General features: G+C 34.9%; 2 protein-coding genes across 2 annotated transcripts in view; one reads left to right on the plus strand and one right to left on the minus strand.

Moving 5' to 3' along the window:
- LOC144450741 (voltage-gated delayed rectifier potassium channel KCNH8-like) overlaps positions 1 to 26,288 on the minus strand; it is a 143,459-nt gene that overhangs the window by 27,743 nt on the left and 89,428 nt on the right. The window lies entirely within an intron of this gene.
- On the plus strand, positions 15,160 to 17,673 carry LOC144450928 (uncharacterized). The gene is made up of 3 exons (XM_078141689.1): positions 15,160 to 15,724; positions 16,653 to 16,759; positions 17,437 to 17,673. Exons 1-3 carry the CDS (start codon positions 15,160 to 15,162, stop codon positions 17,671 to 17,673), a joined length of 909 nt encoding a protein of 302 aa, XP_077997815.1.

Below are 26,288 nucleotides of genomic sequence, written 5' to 3' on the forward strand. Positions count from 1 at the left end.
GCTGGAGGCATCTGACACAAGTTCTCGTTGACGCAATACCTACGTGAAAAAGTCGTGGTCTACATGTTAACTACGGAAAGGTTATTAGAAAAATTGGTACATAACGAACGATGTCAGGATAGCTCCCTGACCTGTTGTAGCACGTGCGTAACTTTTCAAAGTGATACTGTTCACTATCATTCCTTAATTTTGAATAATGCTGTCGTACATTTACATTAGTTTTCGTCTCTAATCGTAAGCTTATTAATAGTTTCTATTTGAAATAATGGTTATCTTTCAATTCGGAATACATATACGTGTTCGAGATCTCTACTGGCAAACAGTACATTTACTATACGCCCGTTTTCTCGACATAAGAATGAATAACGTTCTGATGATTCATGTTAAGGAGTTTACAACAACAAAATATGTTTTTGTCTTTCAATGATGAAAGGCACCTTTTATCTGTTTTTGTCACATTTTGTTTGGAAATTCAAATGGTCTATGGCTTGTAATTATGACAATACTGGAAATTCAAATTAGGACCCCCCAACATATATAAGGCCTAATAAAAAATTGACTGGTTCCGATTACGCTCAATAATAGAATATCAATTTTTATTTTATATTTTTATATTTTTGTTTTCTGTGTGAGTGTCTAGTTCAGGTTTTCAATTGTTTTTCCAAATGTCTCTGTGTTGTTTATTTCTTCCTATCAGATATACAGCCATTACAGATTGGAAGAAGAGTATTATTTTGTCTTTTTAAGTTGATGTCAGTTTTCCGCATCCACTATTTCTCGAGACTTCACAATTTTCGCGATTTTATTATTTTTTTCTCCAAAAGCGTTAAAAAAAGTTTAAGGTTGGCAGTGAAAAGCTAGGTGGGGTCGGTGTAACCGGAACCAAACAATTCTTTTGTATGCCTAAGTTCAATATCTACAAGGTAGAGATAGGTCTGAGATTCGATAATGATAAAGAATTTCAGTAATAGATATGAAAGGATTGCTTGTATCGTTTTGTGACAGTGTTCCCGACGCTGGTAAAGTTGATTATGTACTGTTTTAACTTCAAATTTGGAAATTCAATATTTCTCAAAAATAATCCCAAGAAATTTTCTATTACTTTATACAAAAAAACCGCCAACTTATTTTCAGTAAAAACCAATAACATATCTGGGTTGACCGTAGAAATGTTTGAAATAGGGGTGAAAATTATATTATCATTAAGTCATTTTAGAATCCAATACGGCCGCCAAATAGTGTTAACTCTATGGGAAAGAAAACGATCGACGATTTTCTTGCAAACAAAACGGTGAACCCCTAAATGTCATTTATCATTTCAAAAGGACCTAGGAAAAGCTTTCATATGGCGAAGATTGAAGACTATTGTTCAGAAGAACTTTGAGATCGAGGAAAAGTTATCCCCAAAGCACAATCTATATATAACGAGATCCTGATAATGGAGAAATTAGAGCTATCATGCTACGTGACGACAGTACTCTAGACCATGGTGAGGGTGGTTATATAGTTATACGACGTCGTTCTTGATCATGGTCAATTTATAGTTATTACCGTTTTACGACAGTGTTCTCAACCAAGGTGAGTTTAATGCTATCTACTAACGTCGAAAAAACTATATGAAAAAATGAACACTAACCGGCTAATTGTTTCAGAGGCTTTGCGTTAATAGCCTGTTACGTCATTCTTATTCCAAACTTGTAGCAGTGAATCCACTATAAAAAGCGTGGTCCCATCTCGAATATTATGAGTAATACCTACAATTCCAAGAGGTGAATTAAGGAAACACTGGCTATTTTACATTTTGAATTAAATGAATCTGTAATTATTGAACTTGGGATCATCTGAGAATATATATGATTCGTTACACGCATATATACAAAATATACTTAGAAAAACACAAATGTGGATATATCAGGGAATTGTAGGATGTTCAAGAATCATTTGAGGTCGTGGACTGGATGAAAATAAATCTAGCTGGTCTTATGTGTTGTTTTCTTTTATTGACGTGATAAAACGGATCCAATCTACTTCAGCTACTTGCAATCGGAAGGCTACAGTGATTGGTTGTGTAATATCGTTCGAATCTCCTTCTAAAAAGCGCATAAAACACCGTATAATTACTTTCACAGCTATAAAATAAGCATGTTCGTGTCCTCAAGTCAGATCTCATATTCTGTATGTTGCCGCAAACGCAACTGGAAATGTATCTTAAGTTTGCATTATTAACTCCAGCGTTGGTACACACATTGGTACTTTGACCTAAAATTTTATTCTGTAGAGGCATGTTTAAAAAAAGAAAAACATTGCTAATGATGAGAAGAAATGCAATCGGACGATCAGCATGTTTGTAACAGGGACTCGTCCCCCAATAAGTATTATCACGACACGAATATGTCTCGTGACCGGAAATGCTATTGCAATTGCATATATATAAATGTGCAATCACAGATGCGTGTACAGCGTTGGTAAAAGTGCACTTCTGTCATTCGTCTATATTCTTTTCTGCAGATCAAAACTAATGACCAAGGAATTATTTCTTTTAGAGAGGAAAAACAACTTTCCGCCGTCGATGTATTGAAGATGTATTATTTTGAATCTTATATGTCCTGCACACCGCCAGTGTTAATAATATTCTATCATATCTGTTTGTCTTTGTATCGTATGTGAATTACCTTACTATTATCCAAACTTGAATGATTATGTCCAACTCTTTGTTTTTATATATCACCAAGTCCAATTTACCCAACCTTTACCTTACCCGTGACCCACCTAATCACCATCTCTGTCCAGGGGTAGTACGAGACGCAGTACCACTTTTGACTGTCTACAAACCCCAGGGGTGAGATCACGGGGGGGGGGGGTAAATTATGTCAAAGTTGAACTTCGTCTCATAGTCATACTCACCACATTTACACATCCTCTGCTCAAGATTTACCCCGGTGGAAATACACTTTTGAATATGACTTTTCGCATAGTATACTGCCGCAACCAACCATACTTAGTGTGTGCATACTTTCAAGTGCAATTATACATGATTTTAGTTATTCTTTATGAGGTATCCAACTGAAATTTATTGTTGGTTAACATAAGTTGTCGACTGGATAAACTGTGGAATCGTGGTAGGATTAGAATATCAATACGAGAGGTTGACGCCTTTTAAAATAATCTCTGATGATGATTTTTATCATATGTTACATGCACACAGTGGAAAAAACTGATGGTTATGCACACATGAAATGGTACATTTTGAGTTGTCTGTTCACGTGATATTTTTGTTTCGAAGTGCGATAAAATGTAAAATTTGTTATATGCCTTTCTGTCACCAGTGTCTGTGTTTTGTTTATGAATCATCTTAAAGGCAAACAAAACAAACAAACAAACAAATGTTGAAGGACGTCAACAAGATCGTGTTGAGTATACTAATAACTAAATTAAACAACGTTTCCATAGTAAATATTGTCAGTGTCATGCATTTTATGATGTTTAAAAGTATCTCGGTATTCCGGTGAATATTCCTACCCGCTGAGGTTATTTGTCGGCAACTGTGATCTTTCTGAACAACAGAATTGAACTTTATTATACATGTTTATACTACACACTGGTTTGTTCAATTATTTAGACAGTGTGCATGGCTGTACTCTATTCTATAATCTCCCTAGTTACTGGGAGACAAAAATAGACTTTATATAGCACACATCCGTTGAATTTGAAATGTTAATTGGAGGCTATGTCTACATGAAACTTCAATTTCCATTTTAGCGTCGAGTCTGTACATTTGTGGCATTGCATGCATTAGTACTCATGTTTGAAAAGAAGTTCATAGATCTAATGTCAAATTAACGAGTGTCGTTTCTAATCGTTATCATCTTCATCATTGCCTCAATGTCACAGTAATGAGTTTATTCTTGACGACATTTTCCAATTAAATGTTCAATGAACTTTGGTTCAGGTAGTACAAACGAAGCTAGCAATATTGCACTTTTGGCCTTTTAAGCACAATCAGAAATTACAATGCAAATTATGTTCTTGAAAACGACCGTTATCAAAATATTTTCACCAGGAGCAAACACTGATACGTTTGACAGCTGCGCAGTCACGAAGACACATGAACTTGGAGTAATACTTCTTAGTGTTACCAAATTAACACACACACACACGTATTCTCTGTCTGTCTGTCTGTCTGTCTGTCTGTCTGTCTGTCTCTCTCTCTGTCTCTCTCTCTCTCTCTCTGTCTCTGTCTCTCTCTGTCTCTCTCTCTCTCTCTCTCTCTCTCTCTCTCTCTCTCTCTCTCTCTCTCTCTCTCTCTCTCTCTCTCTCTCTCTCTCTCTCTCTCTCTCACACACACACACTTATTTTTTAATACGACCTATATCCTTCTTCTGAGAAAGACATCATTGGTAAGCCTTCAAATCTGAACGAATCCCTTTATAGAAAAAATGCCAAAGAACACGAATTTCCATAAAAGGACAGAAAAATATACCTTCAAGTTACAACCTGAAAATGTAAAAGTAATTTGAATTACTAGCCACTCTGTAATTTAATCAATGAAGTACAATGGTTGAAAAAGAAGACATATATAGTGCATAAAGTAACTTGAAGAATGACGTATAAGAGTTACTTAAGGACAGAGTATAAGCATGAACTGAATAAAATTGCGAAACCTGACGTGGAGAGGTAACTTTAATACGACTATTGACTAGTAATCAATATCATATTATGGAACAGCTTTTGGCTTAAAATTGAATGGCAACAAACTTTTTTAAAAGAACTAAACATAAGTATTCTCTATCAATTCATTTGCGAATATATTTCATATTGCATTCTTGAATTCTTTGAATGGAAAGAGATTCTATAATCTGTTTGAAGTCTTTAAGAAAGATTGTCAGTCATGATTGGTTATTAGCTAAAACATGTGCACACATGAATATATTGAAGATAGCTAGAGAGGAAAGGATTTGTCTCAAGGCTGTAATATGTATTACTCTTATATATTCGCTACCTTTGAATGCACAATTTTAACATGAATCCCATTAATAAAAACTAGTTTTATATTTGTTCTCTCTCTATTGACAAAACGGTTCAATTGTATATGTGATGGAGAGCAACCTTATTGATTTTGATGAAGATAATGTAGAGAAATGAGACTTCAATTGATATTCATTGTATTTGAGATACCGTGTTTCCTTCTCACTTATCAGGATATCCCCCACTGCGTCCCTGAACCAACAAGTCGGATTTCAAGTTTTAGACATCTTACATTCCGAATCCTATGTGAGGATATCGGGAACTAATAAAGTGAAGATCTTCTAAAATTGATTTCTTTGAAATATCGCATCACCCGACACGACAATGTATACCCATAGGGAATTAAAGCTGTCACAAGGGAAAAAGTGCCAATCACGCTTATCTTTTTTTTTCAAGCGATCAACGTCATTCGATCGTCGGAGATTATTTCGTCTTTCACTTCACACCGTGCTTTAAACAGATGTAAACCCTTCAGAACAATCATCCCTACTAGAAACCAAGTACTTTGAAAAGATGTCGTGCAAGGTATCAAACGTAAGATGAAGTTAATAACAGAAAACGTAGTTTCATGTAAGATCTACTTTCCTTCCTTTGAAATGTTTAACAATTACTGTCCGGGTATTGAATTTCTTTTAAAAGCATTTAATTGCAAAATTTAAAAGCAAAATGGCGGATTGAGTTGATGATTCTTTACAAATGTTTACGTAATTCAAAAAGAACAGAACTAAGTAGGAACATGTAACAGACATGGCAAAGATATATCCGCATTTGGCTAAATGAGAGCAAGAGGGCTCCTATAAGAAGTATATAAACATCTTAGTGTCAGCAGATTAATTTCCTGAGTAACTCTCTTCGAAGGTAAGTTGACCAGAACTTTGGTCAATATCACCTTCACGCCTAAGGCTGTTTATTTTACACTACATACACACCTGATCATTATAACTACTTTTGGATATAATGAACACCCGATTAAAAACGTACTAAAAGAGCACAAATTACGATATATGTTGAATCAATTACATATTATATTTCAGTTACAGCTGATTATTTAGTCAATACATTTGCATTGTATTGTATCAGTGTAATATAATTTAGCATTTTAAATGTAATTTCCAGCAACCAAATAAAATTGAATACACTGTATGTTTTTCATGATAAAAAGGGTACACATTGCATAATCCACCTACTATCAGCTTAGATTAGATTAGATTAGATTAGAATAGATTACAATGCATTACATTACATTACATTACATTGCATTACGGTAAAACAGTTAATTTGATTAATTTGCCTTAGAAGATGTGGTTTACATTTGAGATCTGATTTGCCGATGAGAAGTGGTTGTATATTCTACATACTAGTAAACAAAGAGTTCATATGGGGAGTGGACAGGTTATCTTATGAGACTGGTCGTATGTTACTTTCAAAAATAGAATAATACAGTTACTACAAGTCACAAAATTGTCATCATATTACATACAAGGCCTATTGTGATTGGCTTAGATCGTGTTAGGTGGTACGGACTAGTGACCCATCGTGAAATACATTTGCATACAGCGTTGCGCTAGTCGTTTTCCATTTTCCCTAGGGCAATACTCTTGAAGCAGGGAGTCTTCTCAGCGATTTGCTTTGAGTATATACGATACTTATTGCCTGGCTTTATTCGGGTACTAGTAGACGTCATATTATCCCTCTTACTATACGAAAAGTCATATTTGACCATGGTAAAGCTTGGGCAGAGGATGTGGAAATGTGCTTTTACTTAATTTACCCACGGCGATTTAACCCGGGGTAGGGGTGTGGGTGTAGACAGTCAAAGGTGGTACTGCGTCTTGTACTACCCCTAGACTGAGATGGTGGTTAGATGAGTCATAGGTACCCTGGGGTAAAGGTGAGTACATTAGGCTTTTCGTGTAGTGTGTGCTGTTATGCACTAACGATTTCCCTCGGCTCGGAAATAGTTGCGGGAGAACATCCCTCGGAGTAATATACATCTACTAGTGTCCTCATAGATAGGCAATAAGCATATGTTAATTCCTAGAACGAGCTCACTTAGTTCACATTAGCTAGCCTTTGCTTAAAAGATTCTATCTAAGATGGCAAAATAACTAAGAATGTTGAAAAATAGATCAATGGTGTCAGTTGGGATTGTTGTTTGCTCTTAATCATTCGTATGTACTTATCTATCCTCAGTCACGCTTATATTGGTCAACCCAGACAAAAATTACTAGCTCTTCAAAATAATTGCTTAACAATTACAAAATAATGAATGTATAAGCTGTACCTACACTTGGATTTGACATTCACTCGCATTTAACAGGAGGGATGAGTAATTAAAGAATATCATATTTCTAAGTATGTGAATTGTCAGGGAGAAGCACGTTAGTGAGGAAAGAGATCACACAGTGCTAATGACTTAAACGTGATGCACCTTACCAACAATACATTTTGGGAATCCTTTGTCGGGCACTGAAGTACGCACATAAGCTAACATTAATAGCATAAGAGTCTATCATATTTCTCCTTCTATTGATCATCTTGCACTGACCTATCATACTTAAATCGAAATGGCCATGAAGACATCAGTTCATGTATTATCATTTGTAATACCTTACAGTCGTGCCTCATTACATATTCACTCAAGCAGAGAGCTACGTAGAGTAATACATGGCATTCTGAGAGGAAGGTATATTCTTCGTTATGCTTTCGTAATGACGCTAAGGGGTCAAATTAAACCGGTGCGTCATAAATAAATCACTACTTTACTGGGAATGAAGATACATTTATAAAAATGTTATTTTTTGCAAATAAGGCAGTCATATGTGTTGAGATATATCAAAACTGTACTTATGGTCCATGTACGCCTAATTATAGTTGAATACTAAGAACATAAAAGCTAATATCGCCATATATGGCCCTAACCTCAATCTCCAAACATTGAGCCCGATGTATCAACATGCCTATGAACAATTCAAATGTAATTAGTAAGTTAAACACTGTGGAAGACGTTTTCGTGATCTTGCAATTTATATGCTAGAATCAATCATTTTTGTGGATGTTTTCTTTCCAAAACTACATGAATATGATAGAGTTTTATCACACGCTCTCGCAAACATCTAAAAAAAGCAGTAGGTTTGTCTGAGCTTCGCGTTTTATCAGATTTCATTATCAAATTCCCTTAATGCTAGGAAATGATACAAAGTGGGAAAATACGTCAGCAGTGAGTGAATCTCGCTAGCACTAACTGTAAATCTCGCTAGCACACTGTGAATCTCGCGGTACTAACTGTACATTTCCCATTCCACCAATTGACAATTATGTTTGAATATTCCAGTTTGAACAACCGAGTGATTTTTTAAAAAAGATTTTCAACAGAAATTGGTTTTCGCCTTTTAAGCAATATGTGAAATAAGCAATAAACATACTTTTGACAATTAACAATTACGTTAGCAAACTACAGTCTGAATCACAGTTTATTAAACTTTTCATAAAATATTTTTTTTAAAATTATATTGAAAGTCACTGCTTTCTTGTTATCGGCAAATACGTGCAATCAGACATAGTATTAGCACTAAAATAGCTATTGAAAAGACGCACTACCAGTTAATAGATAAGTCGTGTTTCATGGATTTAAAAACATGTTATAAAAAATAATTAGTCAGTATTCGCCCATAAGTCAGTATTTTGTCATACAGTAATACACTTAAGTGGGTGTATAACAGCTATTAAAATCCATACACGGAAGTAAAACTATGAAAATGCCGAAACCTTGTTTTTATTCAAGTTTTCACCACTGTACTATTTATTATATATACAACTAGTAGTCTGAGATTCAAAGAATATATACGCCTGAAACGAAATGGAATATACACAGAAATCGTTCAGTCATAGACAAGTTCATTAAACAATCTTAGTAGTGTGATTCGAAGTTCTAAATTCTTACTAGATCAAAGGCCAGAAGAAATATATTCTCTACAACTTCAGGGATATGTTATAAATTTAAAGAGCATATCGTGCAGATGCATGATATCCAAACCTACAGGAAAACCTTTAATTTTACAAGATGAAAATCAGAATCGTGGTTTGTATGTACCGGGAAGGCAAGGTAATCGTCCGGTCACGGACAAACTTTGTTGAACTGAGCAAATCACAACACCACGCTTGGGAAAAAATAAAAGACAGATTTGGATACTCGAAGTCAGAACATTGCAAATAGTACACGCTTTGAGGGCTTAATTTTTAGCTACGCAATGTTACAAAAGAGCACGAACAAATCCAATTATGAATGAAGGCCCTCCTTAAAAAAAAACGAAATGTTGGCAAAGCACTATATGCACCTCATATTCAGTTCACAATATCAATGAAACTTTTATGTCACTGAAAAGTTTCGTGGGCCTGAAGAAACTACAATGAAACGCTTAGATACAAAATCTTGAAAAATTGATCCTTGAAGAAACAAGACGAAACGCACTGAGACAAGTTATAACCAAAAGCTAGAGTATTGAAAACTTCAAGGGGTAATGTTCTGAAAGTATACACTACAGCTACATAATCCAAAAGCGTATGAATACAATTTCATTTACCTTAGCTTATGACCCGCTTTGAAAACCGAAAAACTAATACCTTTAAATGACAACATGAAGAAAATGAGAATGAGTTACAGCTAATAACATATCTTAGAAACTATTCTACTTCATCTGACTTATTTCCGATGAATTGCATTTGGAGGAGACGTTGAGATTATCGAATTAAATAACTCCTTGTAATTGCTACATGCATATCAGATATGCACACAATAGCTTTTCATTAGCCAGCACCAGAAACGTATAAATCTCCTTAGAAAAAGACGAAAATTGAGGTATTATGCCAAAAGACGTTTCAAAGAAAGTTTTATACCAACTTATTGATTTGGACATTAATAGGGGAAGCTTTTAAGCTGATATGAGTTTCCATATTACTATACCTAGTTTGATTAATCTAGGTACTGCTGGAGTCTTTTTTATTTTTGGTGCATGCCACTGCACAGGTATTGCCATGTTTGTACGTATGTTATTATATATTACAGAAAAACTCTACTAAGCTAGCTACTAGCTCTACTAAGTATATATTCCTAAAGATTATATGAATAACTTTAATCTAAATCCTATGACAGGCCTGTCCATATTCCAAAAAATATAGATTGTTTTTTAAAAATGGGAATGTCGAAGACTGTCTATGTATATCTATCTATCTATCTATATATCTATATATCTATATATATATATATATATATATATATATATATATATATATATATATATATATTTGCTCTCTGCCACTGCGGTATAGAGCACTGTCTTAGCAGATTGATACTCACCGAGTTATATATATATATATATATATATATATATATATATATATATATATATATATATATATATATATATATATATATTTCTGTCTACAAGAATGTTTTAGAATGTGTCACTGTACTCGAGTGTGTGTGTGCATTTTATATGTTGGTGTGATGTACTGTAGCACTTCTCTTCTCAAATGCAAGTATTCCAATATTGTATCCGATTTACATCTGAAAGGTTTTGAGCCCTAAGTCATACAAGATATCACGATATTTGCTGGATTTCTACTTCTCTTAGTTTGCCTCAGCACACACACTTTGATGGCGTCTCTGTTAATAATTACATGTCTTATCACCAAGAACTACTTCCAATTCAATGTATTCAACAGGAAATATCACTGTAGTGGAAGAAATAAACCCTTACATAGTTTAAGGCAAGCTTCCCACTCTAAACACTGGAATGTACTTTTCTTCATCACTAATTTGACATTTTGTCATAAATATCTTACAACGAGAAATCCCTGTACACCAATTCGTACCACTGCCATTCTCTTTGTATTTATCAGAGCCAATCTCGTTAAATGTTACAGTTCCATACAAACTCAAATATGAAATAAACCACAGAAATGCCTTTGCAAATAAACTTATGCACAATCATGAACAGTATTCAATACATTTATTATGAATATCATTTCATTACTACTTTTGAATTTCGTTTGAAACGAGAAATTTATTACAAATTGAACGCTTGTTGGATTTTTAAGTACTTCATACACAACGTTTAGCTGTCAGATACCATCACAATATATGCCACTTCACGTATTGCTTTATGTTCACGTATTGCTTTATGTTCTTTAACATCCGGGGCATACTCTTTGTCCTTTATACATCAGACTAACAATGACGTCATCGCCAATGAACTTTTGTAGTATTAGTAACTTTTGAGTCGAATTCTTGACAGAAAGAACTGTCATACACCTCAAATGCTGCAAACTATAGTGTAGCATATACATCAATCATTTTATGAAAAGTTACTGGCGAATAAAAAAGAACACAAACAATTGATCCATTTGAATACCATTGTTAAATATGTTCAAAACCTACCCATTAGTAAACTCTAATTTCATTTTTGCTGTTTGGACTTATCACAAGGACTAGCTTTCTCGTCATGCACTTTATACAGAACTAAACATAGTAAAGCAATTGGAGACACATTAATGTATTACAAGATAAATAAAAACCCATTTAAAATTTGTATAACTGATTGTAATAGCCGAGAGCAATCATTCAAAACGGTTGAACATACAAAGAGATATAACTTCAGTTCGTGGTCGGTCAAACTAGACTTCGTAAAGGAAGGAAGACAACTTTGTATGGTGACCTTCACATTAATGAACTGGCCTTTCATAGAACAAGTCGGAAATCAAAGATAATAACAACTGTTAAAGTGAAAAGAACATTGTATATTTGTTGTGCGCATCCACGTTCCGGCATACTCTTTGCATTCAGTAGTTGACAAAGTATGCTTTAATTAGTCACGTATATGCAAAGATTATCTATAATTTGAAAATAAGAGCCAGTCACATTCTCTCGCAGTCTAGCAGTTTGTCCAAAATCTTTGGCGAACGATTTCCTTTGTAGGGTTATTCATCAGGCAGCGGATAAAGCAATCATTGCACACATCTAGAACGAAAGAGTATCTTCCTGATGGCACATTCAGGGATCAATAAAGGACAGCCGTAATGTATTTGCACTGTCGTCTTTAAATAGAAAGGCCATCCAGATGCATCAATCATGTAAATGATCTTTGTCAAATGAGCTGTGATTTCTCCGACACTTCAAAGCCATAATAAATGAAACCGGTCTTTCACGCCACCTGCGGTTTAACAACCTATCACCAGTACTCAAAGAATAGTTCAAACACTTCAATAATGATTTACACGTTTTATTGTACAAATGTCTCATTGCTGGATTTTACAGTCGAGAAACAGAGTCGGAAGAAAACATGCCATACCATTCAAAATGATTTAAGTACGCGAGTTGAAATTCTGACCAACCTTACAATATAATTCACACTAATTGATCAGTCACAAAGTCGTAGTAGTCGAAGCTTTTTGAGATCGTTAATTTCCTTCATGTAGGTTCCATTAGAGGGAAGACATTCAGCATTTCATCAGCACGACATCATAAAATATCATCCTGGCACGCTGAATTTCAAAATTGTTTTATTCGACTTTTGTGTCTTTGGAATTTCCCCACACATTAATTGATGTAGACGAGATAAGCTAGAGAAATAGCTTATGTTGTGCTAAGGATACCTTAGCCCCGTCACAAGACTTAAACTTTTACAAGTAAATCCCCTGTGGTTACACAACTTTGATAGTGTATCGTATTATAGATTCAAATTGCTGTATGCATGAAACATGAATATTAAATTAATTAAATATTTCCACCTATGTGACTCTTAAAATCCCATCTACTCAACCCACGTTCACTGACAGTATATAATGCATAACGATTGTTTGGTTCTAGTTATCCAACCCCACCTAGTTTTTCACTTCCGACCCTAACGAGAACAAAAATAACAAAATCGCGAAAACTGTGACGTCAGGCAAGAAATAATGGATGCGGAAACCGACATCCACTTAAAAAAGATAATATGAAACTGTTCTTCCAATCTGTAATGGCTGTACATCTGATGGGAAGAAACCAAAACACAGAGACCATATGGAAAACAACGGAAAACATAACTACCTGAACTAGAAACTCACACATCAAATAAAATCACACCAAAAAATCCACCCACCCCCATCTATGCTAAAATTGAGCATAATCGGAGCCATGCTATTTTTTAGGCCTATTTTGAAATGCCTTCATTCTAGAGTTTCGCTTTGCTGATGCCTTACCTTGTTCTTAATACGTTCTTTGAAAGAAAGGAGTTGTCAATTTACTTCTGTTGGTGTACTTATTTTTACGAATTTATTTCATGTACAAATCCTCATATTCTGCCATAGCTGTTGAGTGCAATATTTGAAACTGTAACCACAAATTAGCGTTGACTATACAATAGAGTACGTCTACAACACGAGAATGATTTCTGGGGGAAGTCATTATTAAATGTAAGGGTAACATTGGCGACATGTTGGCTAGTAGAATACTATCTTTGAATGTTTGAAGTCCTTCCGTGAATTTTAGTTGATTCTTCACTGAAACCTAAAGCTTGTATTTGCTGCGGTTTTCTTTTTTTTGTTTTTACACGGTGACAAATATCTGATGAAGTGGCAGCTGCACAAATCAATGTAAAGCTTAAATTGAGATATATGCCGGAACAGCTGTCAATTACAAGTCAGTCCATTTCTAAAGAAACCCAAGAGCCACAAAAAGACCTTTTTTCTCATTTGAAATCATTGAATTGCTCTGTAAAGAAGACAGAGAAAACATATAGCCGAACCACTGATCCATGAAAAAGTCGCGTCATTTTATACTCCGTGACAGGTGAAGTTACAGATTAACTGAATGTATTCTATCAATATACAATACGTGCAAAATACTTCGTGCCACTTGAAGTGCGCACTGTTCTTCATAACGTCTCTAGTTGAGGGGAAGTTAGGATTAAATGAAATGCATTGCAGGGTTAATTGATATGGATTTAGGTGTCGTCTAATGGGATTGCAGTCTTGAAATAACTCCAGGTACTAGTTCAATCATTGCTATATACTGTTCTATTATGTAACTCATTGAAAAGACACCTTGCACTATACATGTAGTAGGTACTAATAAAGGACTGTTTCTCAAATGTAGAACATAAAGACGTTTCGTGCAACTAAATCACAATAATCACACTAAAAGTTGCGTTCAGCATGAAAGCCAATTTGCCAATCGTTTGTACATCGAAATACGATTCGCAAATAATAAGGACATAGTGTGTTTAGGTACTCCAAGCTACGAAAAAACGACTTTGATGAGGATGGAAAGGATGGACAGTTTACTGTCTCCATGCTTATAACGCAAATTCAATTGCTTGTTGCATTTGAAACTTAGTCTCCATAAGGGAGCGATCAGTTTTTACGGCCGGGGTGGGCCTGTGACTTCTTGTTCGTGTTGTACTTAAAAATAGTGAACGCCCCCCCCTGCGATTCATCCATAAAATAACCCAACCCCCCCTACTGACATATAAAAAACACACACTGACCCCCCCCCCCCTCCCTCCCTGACATCTGTTGACAAGAAACATTCTTCTTGTTCTGGCAAAAGACACACTAGATTAAGCACAATACATCACATTGCATCTATTGGTTAATTTTACTTGTTACATTTGTAATTTTAAATGTATCTGGTAAATTGCTATCCCAAATCCATTGCTTCACATGTATAAAGCTCTTTAGACAGGAACCCTATGAGAAGTATATGGGCCGTCGCAGGCAGAAAGGGCCCTTATGTCGATTTTTGCTACATTTTAGGTTAAAAGTTAGACGCGTTCAAACATTGTATCACTTTTCGTTACCCGTGAGTTCGAAAGTGCGAATGACCTTGATGACTCTCGGCATGATGTTTGATCGTTTTGGGTTAATATTTCTTTCTTCTCGAAAAAATGTTGCTCATTTTCGATGAAAATGAATAAAAATAATTAAATTGATAAAGGTTTTAGCGTTTCTACGATATTTTTCCGACTCCAAACGAAGTTCCGTGCTGCACATTCCCGCCAGATCTCACACGTGACCACTAACTTCCGAAATCAACTCAACATTTCAAAGCGTAAGCAAACCTCTTCACAGCTCTTATTATATTAACCTACTACAATGTCCTTAGAAATCCCAATTTGTCGTGAAATAGACCCGGAACTACGCGCGTTACTTGAAAATCGTCAGGATGACATCGCCGAAACCTTTAGCCCACCGCAATCGACATCCAACTCGCAGATTTCCCAAGATGAAAATACCACTACTACTAATATTATTGTCCAACGAGATTCAGCCGAAGCAGAAGGTAATTCCGAAGACGAAGACCACCAACTCGACCCAGAAGAAATAGCAAGATTATTTTCAATATCAGACGACTTATCAGCAGACGAAGGGCCCCGGGATGATTTAGCCAAGAGTGCAGTAGAGTTAGCGATGAAAGACGGATGTGGATGTAAGAATGAGTGTTTTACCAGTTTGAGTGTCGACCGAGTATGGGAATACCGTTTAAATGTAGCAGAATTTCCAAGGGACCAGTCAGATGTACTTATATTATCAAAGTTAGAACAGAGTGAAGTCTTAGGTGATACTATTCGTGGAGGCAAGAGGGAGCGACAATACTTCAACTACACCTTTGCTGGACAATCTGTCTGTGAAAAAGCGTGGCGTTACATTCATAGTATAGGTGAGTATTTTTGTGTTTTCGTACTTTTATTAATTGTTGATTTTCCCTATGTCGACATGTCGTCGCTGCTTTTAAAATTCACTAATTGCAGTTTTAAATGAAAGTCTGAAAGCCTGGTGGAGGGTCTATGGCCCGACGTAGTAATAATAGATGTTCATGATCATACCTTAAACATCGATGTCAAATAAACCCGAAGCATAGAAGAGGGGGGGGGGGGGGGGATGGCGACGCTGGAGTCGATATTTATTTGTGTCAGTTGTAATGAACGCCCGGTCGGCGCGGTGACCTCGCCTTTATTTTAGCGGTACTGGTATTAAACTGGGATCATGGTGGTACTTTCATGCTGGATGTTGTAAACTGAACGATTTATGGACAGGGGAGGAAAAATCATTATTGATGGCAGAAATGGGATGGTTACGTTTTTCAGAGAATACATTATTTTGTAAAACTTGTACAACTGTTCATGGTAATCGAATGTAATCGACGAGTACAAAATATGCCATAGGTCAAATTGTGTAAATAGTGCTACTACCCATACAGCGTCAACACGTACCTGAAACAATTTGTATCTACAGTCTGCTTACTGGAAGTTTGATTTGACTGGGCTGACTGAAACAATATGATGTAACGTTAAAACTTATACAGTGCCATTCAAGCTATTGTTATTGTATTGATAATTCACTACAAATTTATACAATTGTATAATTACTTATGTAGTTTGAGTCATTCACCTAGCCCTATCACTTGTATACAATTGCCATGATTTTGTCGATTTTGTCAAAATTGTTTTTTGTTAAGGTCATTACAACTAGTCTTTGATATTCGTTAAACCTCTGTATTAAACTTATTATTAATAATAGTAATAAGTAAGTATCAGTATTTTAAGATATATTGTGACATCAGTTACTCTTTTCTTCATTGCTATTAGGAGAAAAAAGATTTAAGAATATAAAGAGTCATTACAAGATGTATGGTGTTGTCCCAAGAAATCATGGTCTGAAAGGCAAGAGACCAGTTAATGCATATTCATTTGAGGTAAGTCATTAGTTAGTATTGCTGGGTTTATCTATATATAACACTTGTTGCTAGGTAAAGCAATCCCATTTCTAATATTATATGTATACTTTATAAGTTTTGTCATCGTGTAAAAGTAACCATCTCCCCTGGTTGTTTTGATGTGTCATTTTGTTCACGTTGAGAGGGAAATTTTTGTAAACCTGAAATTGTATTTTATAACATAACATACCGTATGTTTAAAGGTCAATGTGATACAATCATTTGGCTATTGCAAAACTATATATATATATATATATATATATATATATATATATATATATATATATATATATATATATATATATATATATATATATATATCAAAAATATAACTAAAGTGTAACCATAGGGGTACATTTTTAGATTGTTGTTTTCCTCACAGGCAAAATATAACAATGTTTTGACTTTTCCCATACCTTTATGTAAAGAACACAAGGGGGTGTGTGCAAAGTGCTATTTGAAAAATACAGTATTTAGATTCAACATATTGGTTTGGTTAAGTTGTAGGTAAAATCTAAGTATCGAAACAATATATTTGAAAGCATTAACTTCAAAAGGTGACCATGTACTATGTGCACCGTACCATTGATGATCCTATTCTTTAATTTTCACTCTGAAATACTAATATATTGTATTTATTCTTCTGAGTATTCCAGGTAATACAAGATGTAGTTCAGTTTTTAATCCGATATGGCGAAGAAAATGGTTTACCAATGCCGGCAGCACCACGTGGAAGGGATGGGAGGGCCCCTGTATACTTACCTTCAAGCGAGTCTAAGATGGATGTGTACAACAAGTATGTTGAAGCGTGTAGAGACTGTGAACCTATTAGAGAATGTGTTGGTGAGACTTTATTCAGGAACATTTGGCAATCATGTGTCCCCCATATATAGAAGATGGAACCATGTACTGATGTATGCGCGAAGTGTGAACAATATAGAAATAGTATTAGGTTTGCTGTTACTGAAAATGATAAATTAGGAGCAAGTTTAGCATTTTCTGAGCATATTTTGAAGGCCCAGAAAGAGAGAGAATTTTTGAATATTTGTATAAAACATGCACAAGATGAGTTAAGTGATAGAGAGGTTTTGTCACCTGTACATGTAAGTCCATGTTCACAAGATTTATTTTCTATCCACTACACTTTTGATTTTGCCCAGAGTTTTATGTTACCTCATCAGTCTAGACAGGTCAGTCAGCTTTATTTTTTGAATCCACTACGTGTTAATTGTTTTGGAATATGTAATGATGGTTTGAAATCACAGATGAATTATTTATTTGATGAGTCCCAAACAATAGGAATAGATAATGGAAAATGTCATGGAGCCAATAATGTAGTAAGTATGTTAGATGACTATTTTGATCACCATGGTTTAGGAGAAAGGGTTTGTCACTGTCATGCTGATAACTGTGGGGGTCAGAATAAGAATAAAACTGTTGTTCATTATTTCTGTTATCGCACTAGTATAGGTTTGCATGATGAAATTAATTACCACTTTCTAGAGCCAGGCCATACTAAGTGTATATGTGATGCATGTTTTGGAAAGATGCGCCAACTTTATCGTAGAAGTGATGTAGATACAGTCAGTCAGTTGAGTAATGTAGTCAGTAAAAGTGCTAAGATTAATAGTGTTAAGTGTTATATGTGTCAGGGCACAGTACCAACTTTTCAGTGGTATGAATGGGATAGGTTTCTAAATAGATACATGACACCACTGAAGGGAATTAGACAGTACCATCACTTCAGGTTTACAAAGGAAGATCCTGGTTATGTGTATGTCAGGAAGACAGTGACAGACAGTGAGGAGAGGATCTGTCTTGTCAGGAGAGGCATTACATGGCCACCATCTCCAGATTGTAAACCTGAAGTGATGGCAGCAGGTGGGTTGAGTCTAGCTAGACTGAGAGAGTTGCTAAAGCAAATAGTTCCATATGTAAGAGAGCCATACAGACAAGTATTCTGCCCCGAGGAGTAAAATATTTTAGTCAAAAACAGTGTCAAAAAGGAAGTATAACTTGAGTACCATATGATTTATCAGTACAGTATTGGAAGCAAGGGACAAGAAAATTATGTCAGTATGTCTTTCTTACATTACAATTTGCATAAGGTATGTTCTCAAAGTGTCACATTTCATTAAAAAAAACTAGTTTCAATCCAAAGATCATATTTGATATAATTTGTAGACAGATGGTCCAATGCAAGACATATTCACGTATATTGTTATATCAGGTCATTATAGTATAAGGTACATGTGGTTCTCCTATTCAGAAATGAAGTATACTCTGTATTACAGTCATAGCATTTATAAACATTCAATATATATTGTCACTTTCAATCCATATAGCCATTTAGTTCATTTACAATTGAAAAGTGAGGAACGATATTAGTAGGATATCTAATTTTGACGTTCAATATTTATACGACAGGGTTACTTTTATTGTCATCATCATTTAACCTTTCCCCCTCAACCTATTCTCATATGTTGACTGCAATACACAAATATATAGCCATGAGATAAATTTCCCATTTCAATTGTAGATTTATTTTGTTTGAGACAGTTTATGAAATTTAAGATTCCTTGTACATATGAATTTTTTTTTAAACTTATGATACAATGTACATGTACACACAAAAGTAATGATTAGAATGTATTAATAAGGTTTCCTTTACATGTTTGAACTCAGGTGCAATGTATATGGTTACCATGGCAACAATTTAATTGCCATGGCGACATAGGAGTGGTGTGATTTATTTCAAGTGGAAACATTGTGCAGTTTTCGTTAGTAATTATTCAATAAACTAATTTTTTGGTATTCCTATGTGTGCTAGTGAATCCTTCCCCCCCATAAAGTAATGGAATGACCCAAAGACAAAAACAATAATTATCAGCCCACATATTTCTCATTGTAAATAAAATAATCCATAAGAATGATTTCAACTTGTAGTATTATCATCAGTTGACACTCCTATACATTCACTATACAGTGCTTACACAAGGCAATAGCAAAAGCTTTTGTCAAAATACAAAGGTCAGAGGTCACATCTTTGGATGGGCCAAAATGGTAGTTTTAGGCCGTTTTCAGCAGAATCCTTTCAAACACTGAAAATTAGCCATATAAACTATCTAAAAATGCAAAAAAGTCAAAATCGAAAATTTTCGACATAAGGGCCCTTTCTGCCTGCGACGGCCCATATGATTGTCTGTTAATGGACATGCACAATATTCATGGTTTAGTAACCCCAAGTTCTAGGATATCTCTTAATGAGTGAACTATTACCATTATAGATTAATTCAGCTAATTATAAAGTACAATATTAGAAATGCAGTTAATATAATTGTAAACCTAGGGGTTTCAGTAAGTTTCAATGGGGAGAAGTGCACGCTACGCACGTGCGCGCCTGCTATACAAGCGCAGGGGTTGGGGGCTTTTTGAAAAATGAACATGTGAGTGCCGAGTTATATATCATACTTATACGACACCTCACTCTACGGTGTTCTAACACCACATGACATTAGTGGTGATTACCTGACAATGATCATGTTCTATCGCTACACCCTGATCTATAATTCTTCCTTATACACCTGCTCTCACAATAACACTGGGACCCAACTGGTGATGTTTTTTTTATAACCTGCAATATCTGCAGTTGGAATCTAATTAATGTCAAGGTACTAATGACCTGCACTATTTTGCATAGATGCATACACAGACTTGGAAGGTTATGGAAGGGGAAACTGGTTCTTGTATACATGACCAAACTGTAGTATTCATACATAAATTATGACGTTTCCCTTTTCTTGACCTCTCAACCATGTCAAAATCTATTCAAACACTTCAAAATATACTACTTATACATTTCCATACACATTTACCTCACACATGTACACTACACATAGGTTACACAGAACAAACTAAACTTCACCTTAGCCTTCTACCACCATACAATGATAAACTGAAAGGTACCATTTACTTCAGCAAACATAGGCAAACCACAATGTTTTCTTAGAAACATCCCATATAACATTCAAAGTCCTACAAATACACTTTTCAAAAGTATTAAAGAATCCATTCCTGCTGGTCAATAATAACATCACTGCACAGGGCAAACAGCATTTACAAGTGGCTAGAAGCCTTTTATGCAATGGGTGTGTTAGTGGCTGACAAGCATTCCCATCAAGGTAAACTCGAAGCAAACCGTGTATATGTTATGCTTGCAAGCCGGTCGGTTGTCAAGGGCAACATGGTGTTATACCGCCAAAATGGGGGAAGAGTACATAATACATTTTAAATAGGTCTGATATTGTTATCCCCAATCAATCAGAATTATGGATATCAAAATCACTACAGTCGAACCCTCAAATGAATGGCCTCATCCCCCTTGTGGACTGTTGGCTACTAAGTCCCAAGGTGCACATGTATAACAGACCCTTTGTCCATCACGTTTCAAAAGTGCAACATGTAACTGGGGCTAATAAAAAAAAACCTTTCCAGCAATAATATCCTAAGTCTTATATAAAAAATATGAATTAAAATGTTACTCAACAACATAAAACTAGAGCAAGACAAAACATTGGATTTGTGATTTGTCTACAAAAGCTCACTTGTTTTGCTTGAACAAGAAAATAGACAGTGATACTTGGGGGTTGGTACTTTTAATGGCAAGGCCTTGTGATATGATTGATACTTTGATTTATGGAAAAACACAAACACAAGGATGATGTCACATTTAAGCTATGACCATCCAATATTGTGTTAAATATAATCAACACTTATCAAGTACATATATCTGTCTGTCTGTCTGTTTTTTAATCTGTCTGTCTCTATATAAAATACACATACATATATATGTGCATGTGTATCAAAGTATACATGTAAACATCCATAACAATCAATACTTATCATACATTGCGTTGCCATAAATCTTTAACATTCACACCACCCCATCAGGGCAAACATCCAACCTACCTTCACATCTAGTAAAATCATATACTTACCAGAAGTTTCTTGGTAGCTAAGCAAATCAGAATCCAAGAACATGCTTAACTAATATGAGGCGAAAATGAATATGTAATACTAATTTGTAAATGTTTGAAACTGCAGTGAGTACAAAATAGTTTGCACTCTGACTCATTGACACTTAAAACTGTTTTTGTATCAAATATCTGCTATATTTTAGATCATTCCCATTTTAAATGCTGGTGTTGAAAATCACACAAGCACTACTTCACCCTAGAATGTAAAATGTCAACAATCCATATACATCTCATCAGAAAAATACAATGTAGTTAGATCAGCTTTTGTATTTTGCTTACAATATCTGTACTACTCAACAACCTATATCACAACACATACATTTGTACTAGGTAAACCCTAGATCACTTCAAATATCATCAGTATTCTCATCTCATCTCATCAGAAAGATTGCTAAAATAAATACAAAATACCATACCAAAATGATTGAATGTAAGATATATGTTGATACAGTCAGAGTACTTTGTAAAGTAAGCTATTTTATGGAGTGATAAGCTTACAAATGGTGAATGTTTCCTTTACAAACATTTGCAGCTGCTGACTATTCATAAGTTAAATTAGCATATATCATCACAATACCTCCTTATAATACTTTTTCATAACAGGGCTGGAATCATAATTCTATTCTTTGATGCATGGTGGTATGAAAAGCTTAAACAGCTTGCATAGTTGCATCCCTGAATGGACCATTACACAAGTGACAGATGTTCTTTATGTACTGTCATTGATTCTTGGAATAGCAGGAATTCATAACGAGTTATGATAAAACTGTCAATTTTGATAGAGTAGACACATTGTTTGACAATGAATAACTAAAGTGTACCAACGCATACATATGTTGCTAGAGTATGAGATACAAAGCGGAAAGATGGTTTTCAGTATTTCGACACTGCAGCAACATTAAAGGAGACAGATCTAGCAATAACTTGAAATTCTACCATATTTATCCCCTCAGTAATGTATTGGAAATATAGTGAGTTAACCAGCAACACACATGTAAAAGTAGAACACTGCCAAACCTGGCCTTTCATTAATGTGAACCTGCCTATTAAATCATAAGTGCTTATTTCATTCTCCAGGCCTAAAACAACAGTGGCATGTCACACACAAACAATATGTGAATATTCATGTGCAACATGTGAATATTCATGTGCAAATTTTAATATGCACATCTTGAAATGTTAACTTTATTTAATAAATACATATATAGAAACACACCATGTATGTATGTATGTATGTATGTATGTATGTATGTATGTATGTATGTGTCTGTTGAGTGATTTACAACAAAGATAACATTTACAACTCAAAGTTGAACAAACATCACACCTTACTATTTGCAAATTATGCACGCACACACTAACATTTAAATGTGTTCAAGGTCTCAGAAATTCTTTCCATATAAACATATGTGATTTATTATTCTGATTTGCAGTACATCAGTTTTGCATTTGTCTTTGGAGGAGATAGATCTGTTTTCCTTATAAAACAAACATGTAAATTCTAACATTTCAATATGTTCACTGTCTCTGAATTCTTTTCACATAAAATGTATGTGATTTATCGTTCTCATTTGCAGTACATAAGTTGTGCATTTGTCTTGATATCTGCATCTAGAGTACACAAAATAGCTATGATCTTTCCTAATATTTGTATTACTCTCTTAATTCTTTGTGATTTCTCATTGATGTCTCTCCTTAGTAAGGAAATAACTGATGTGATAGCTGATTCAAAGAGCTATCGAACAACCTGAGATTGAAATGCTGTCATTGGAATCCACAACCTAAAGATTAAGGCTAATAATTGCTTAAAGCAAAACCATGGGCACCTACGCAAGTTTTTAAACACACTGCTGACTTATTATTCTCAAAAGTGAGCTGCTTCGTAGAGTGCGTTCCCTAGAATAAAGCTTAGCACTTCATCAATGCCTCTCACTAACATCCAATTTATCATGCTCAGACTGTGGTCTATTAGAGACAAACTCATCATCATGTGCATTGACAAGTTTATCACTACATGTTTGGTGCTGTTTATGATGTCCTCTGACGTGAACGGAATTTCGCTGTCCTTCAAATCAACTCTAACATATAAGCCATATCACTGGGCAGCATGTAGCACTGCATGCAGGTTCAGTTTATGACATCCTTTGATGTGAACTGAATTTCACTGACTTTGAAATAAAGTCTATACACAAAGCATGTCACGTGGCTGCATACTTCAAACTGCTACAAGATTATCAAAAAATACCACCAATGGTGCTCTAGCACAACTGTAGTTGTCTCTTGGTATGGGCGTGGTCTTGTTGCTAGACATATTTGCATACATTTTGTAAAACTTTATTCACTTACCTACCCATCCCTGTTGTTATCTTTGCAATATGCATCATCATTTCACTGTTGCTAAGGGCATAGTCATGGTTACTTGGACCAATTGTGTCAACATTTTTCCAACAATGACTGTAGAATAACACATCCAAAAACACCCGCACCAAGTTTCAACCCCATTGACCATGCAGTTTTCAAGATATCAGTTTTTTTTTTACCTTAATTGAGATATTTAGACTTAATTTGCATACTGCTGATGGGATCATCACGTTGTGAATACAGCTTCATCTACACATCTCACAAAATTCCTGCCCAATCGGCTTGGTAGTATTGGCATTATATATTTTTGACTAAAATGACTCATTTTTTAGACCTAAATTTGCATATCGCATGGGACCATCATGTTATGAACAATTCTTAATCTAGAAATGTTCCCATCAAATTTCAACCCAATCTACTAAGTAATTTTGGAATTATAGATTTTTTACCAAAAGGATACATTTTTACACGTAACTGGCATATCACCCGTGGTATCATCATGTCATGAACAACTCTTATTCTAAACACAACTAAGAATGTTCCCACCAATGTTTCCGACCGATCGGCCCAGTAGTTTTTGAGTGTTTTTTAAAACCAAAAATCATATTTTTTGACCCAAATTACACACTGATGGTATAAATCATTTTGATTTGAAAAATTTCCTAACTAGACCCCCAAGGTAATATATCCATCAACTACCATGGCAATTGGTCCAGTGGTTTTTGACTTTTAAGCTGTTTACACACACATCCGCACATACACAGACAGACAGACACTTTGTCATGCCTATAGCACTACTGAACCTTATCAGTTCTGTTGTGCTAAAGAACATTCAAAACAATTTTACTGTTCAAAACTTCTTACAATGCAAGTCAGTCTTTCAACTTGCTGAACCTCTAAGTTAGCTGCTTCTAACCGAGAATCTGATTACAAATGTTTACCCTGTGTTTTGTCTGACATTTTTAATATCCTCAAAATGACAAGAGATATTAAGTTTAGTCTACTATAGACCTAATGGATCTGCTGAGCATTTACTATAGTCACTAGAAACTCTTCTGAAATAGAAAACATGTTTGACATAATAGCTGTAATGAAGTACTTTCAATACTCATGAGATTGCATGTTCAAGATAAATGATGAGGTCACACAACTGGTCATGGATGGAAAAGTATTGAGTATCGGCAAAGAATCTCAAGATGGTACAAATCTGTCAAACTTAATTGATGTCTGATGAAATGGTAAAGTGTATATGGCATGTAGCTTGTTTGTAAATTTACGATTACTCACATGAGAAATGAAAGAACAGCTCGCCAACAACTCACTGTCTACAATCAATCACACCCATCATTCATCCACTTCTTTGGGAAGTAGGACATCAACAAAGGTGATCAATCAAAGCAGCAACAGAACAACAAGTACAAGGCAATAATTCTCACCTGGCAAATATGTAATGAAATTTCATCTGTCATATTTAGCAGGATCTAATGGAAAAAAAATGTTGAATTCACACAGATTCACAAAGGAAGCTGTTAGATTATTTAACTTTGTGGTTCCCTCATACAAAGACAAACAATACGGATTGGCAGACATGCGTCATCCAAAGCAGTCACATATACATGCAATCAAAGTTTTAACTTCTTGATAAATTCACAAAGTTAGGGAAGCTGTTATGTTATTTATATTTTGGGGTTCCCTAATTCAAGGACAAAGAATAGTTATTGAGAGAAGTGCGGCCTCTTAAGTTCATATTTACATATGATCAAAGTTTTAACTTCTTGATAAATTCACCAAGTTAGGGAAGCTGTTAGGTTATTTAAATTTTGGGGCTCCCTAATTCAAGGACTGGGAATACATGTATATATTGAGATGAGTGCATCCTCTACAGCTGTCTTATTTGCCTATAATTAAAGTTTACTTATCAATTCACGAAGTTAGGGAAGTTAGGTTGTATATACAGAATCTTATACATAAATTAAAGTGGGATTGGGTATTTATTTTGGATTTTTAATTTACAAAATAATTTTATCATCACTTCCTACTTGAATAATCAACATGACACAACATATGCCAAGTCCTTGTTTGTAGTTCAATGAATTGCAAAAAGCATAATA

This window comes from Glandiceps talaboti, chromosome 20 (assembly GCF_964340395.1).
Source record: "Glandiceps talaboti chromosome 20, keGlaTala1.1, whole genome shotgun sequence".
Taxonomy (NCBI): Eukaryota; Metazoa; Hemichordata; class Enteropneusta; family Spengelidae; genus Glandiceps; species Glandiceps talaboti.

Bases quoted from the DNA above. Each gene is read 5' to 3' on its own strand.
- LOC144450928 (XM_078141689.1), top strand. From the start codon at position 15,160: ATGTCCTTAGAAATCCCAATTTGTCGTGAAATAGACCCGGAACTACGC. The intron at 15,725-16,652 runs GTGAGTATTTTT...CATTGCTATTAG, and splicing joins GCGTTACATTCATAGTATAG to GAGAAAAAAGATTTAAGAAT. The intron at 16,760-17,436 runs GTAAGTCATTAG...TGAGTATTCCAG, and splicing joins TTAATGCATATTCATTTGAG to GTAATACAAGATGTAGTTCA.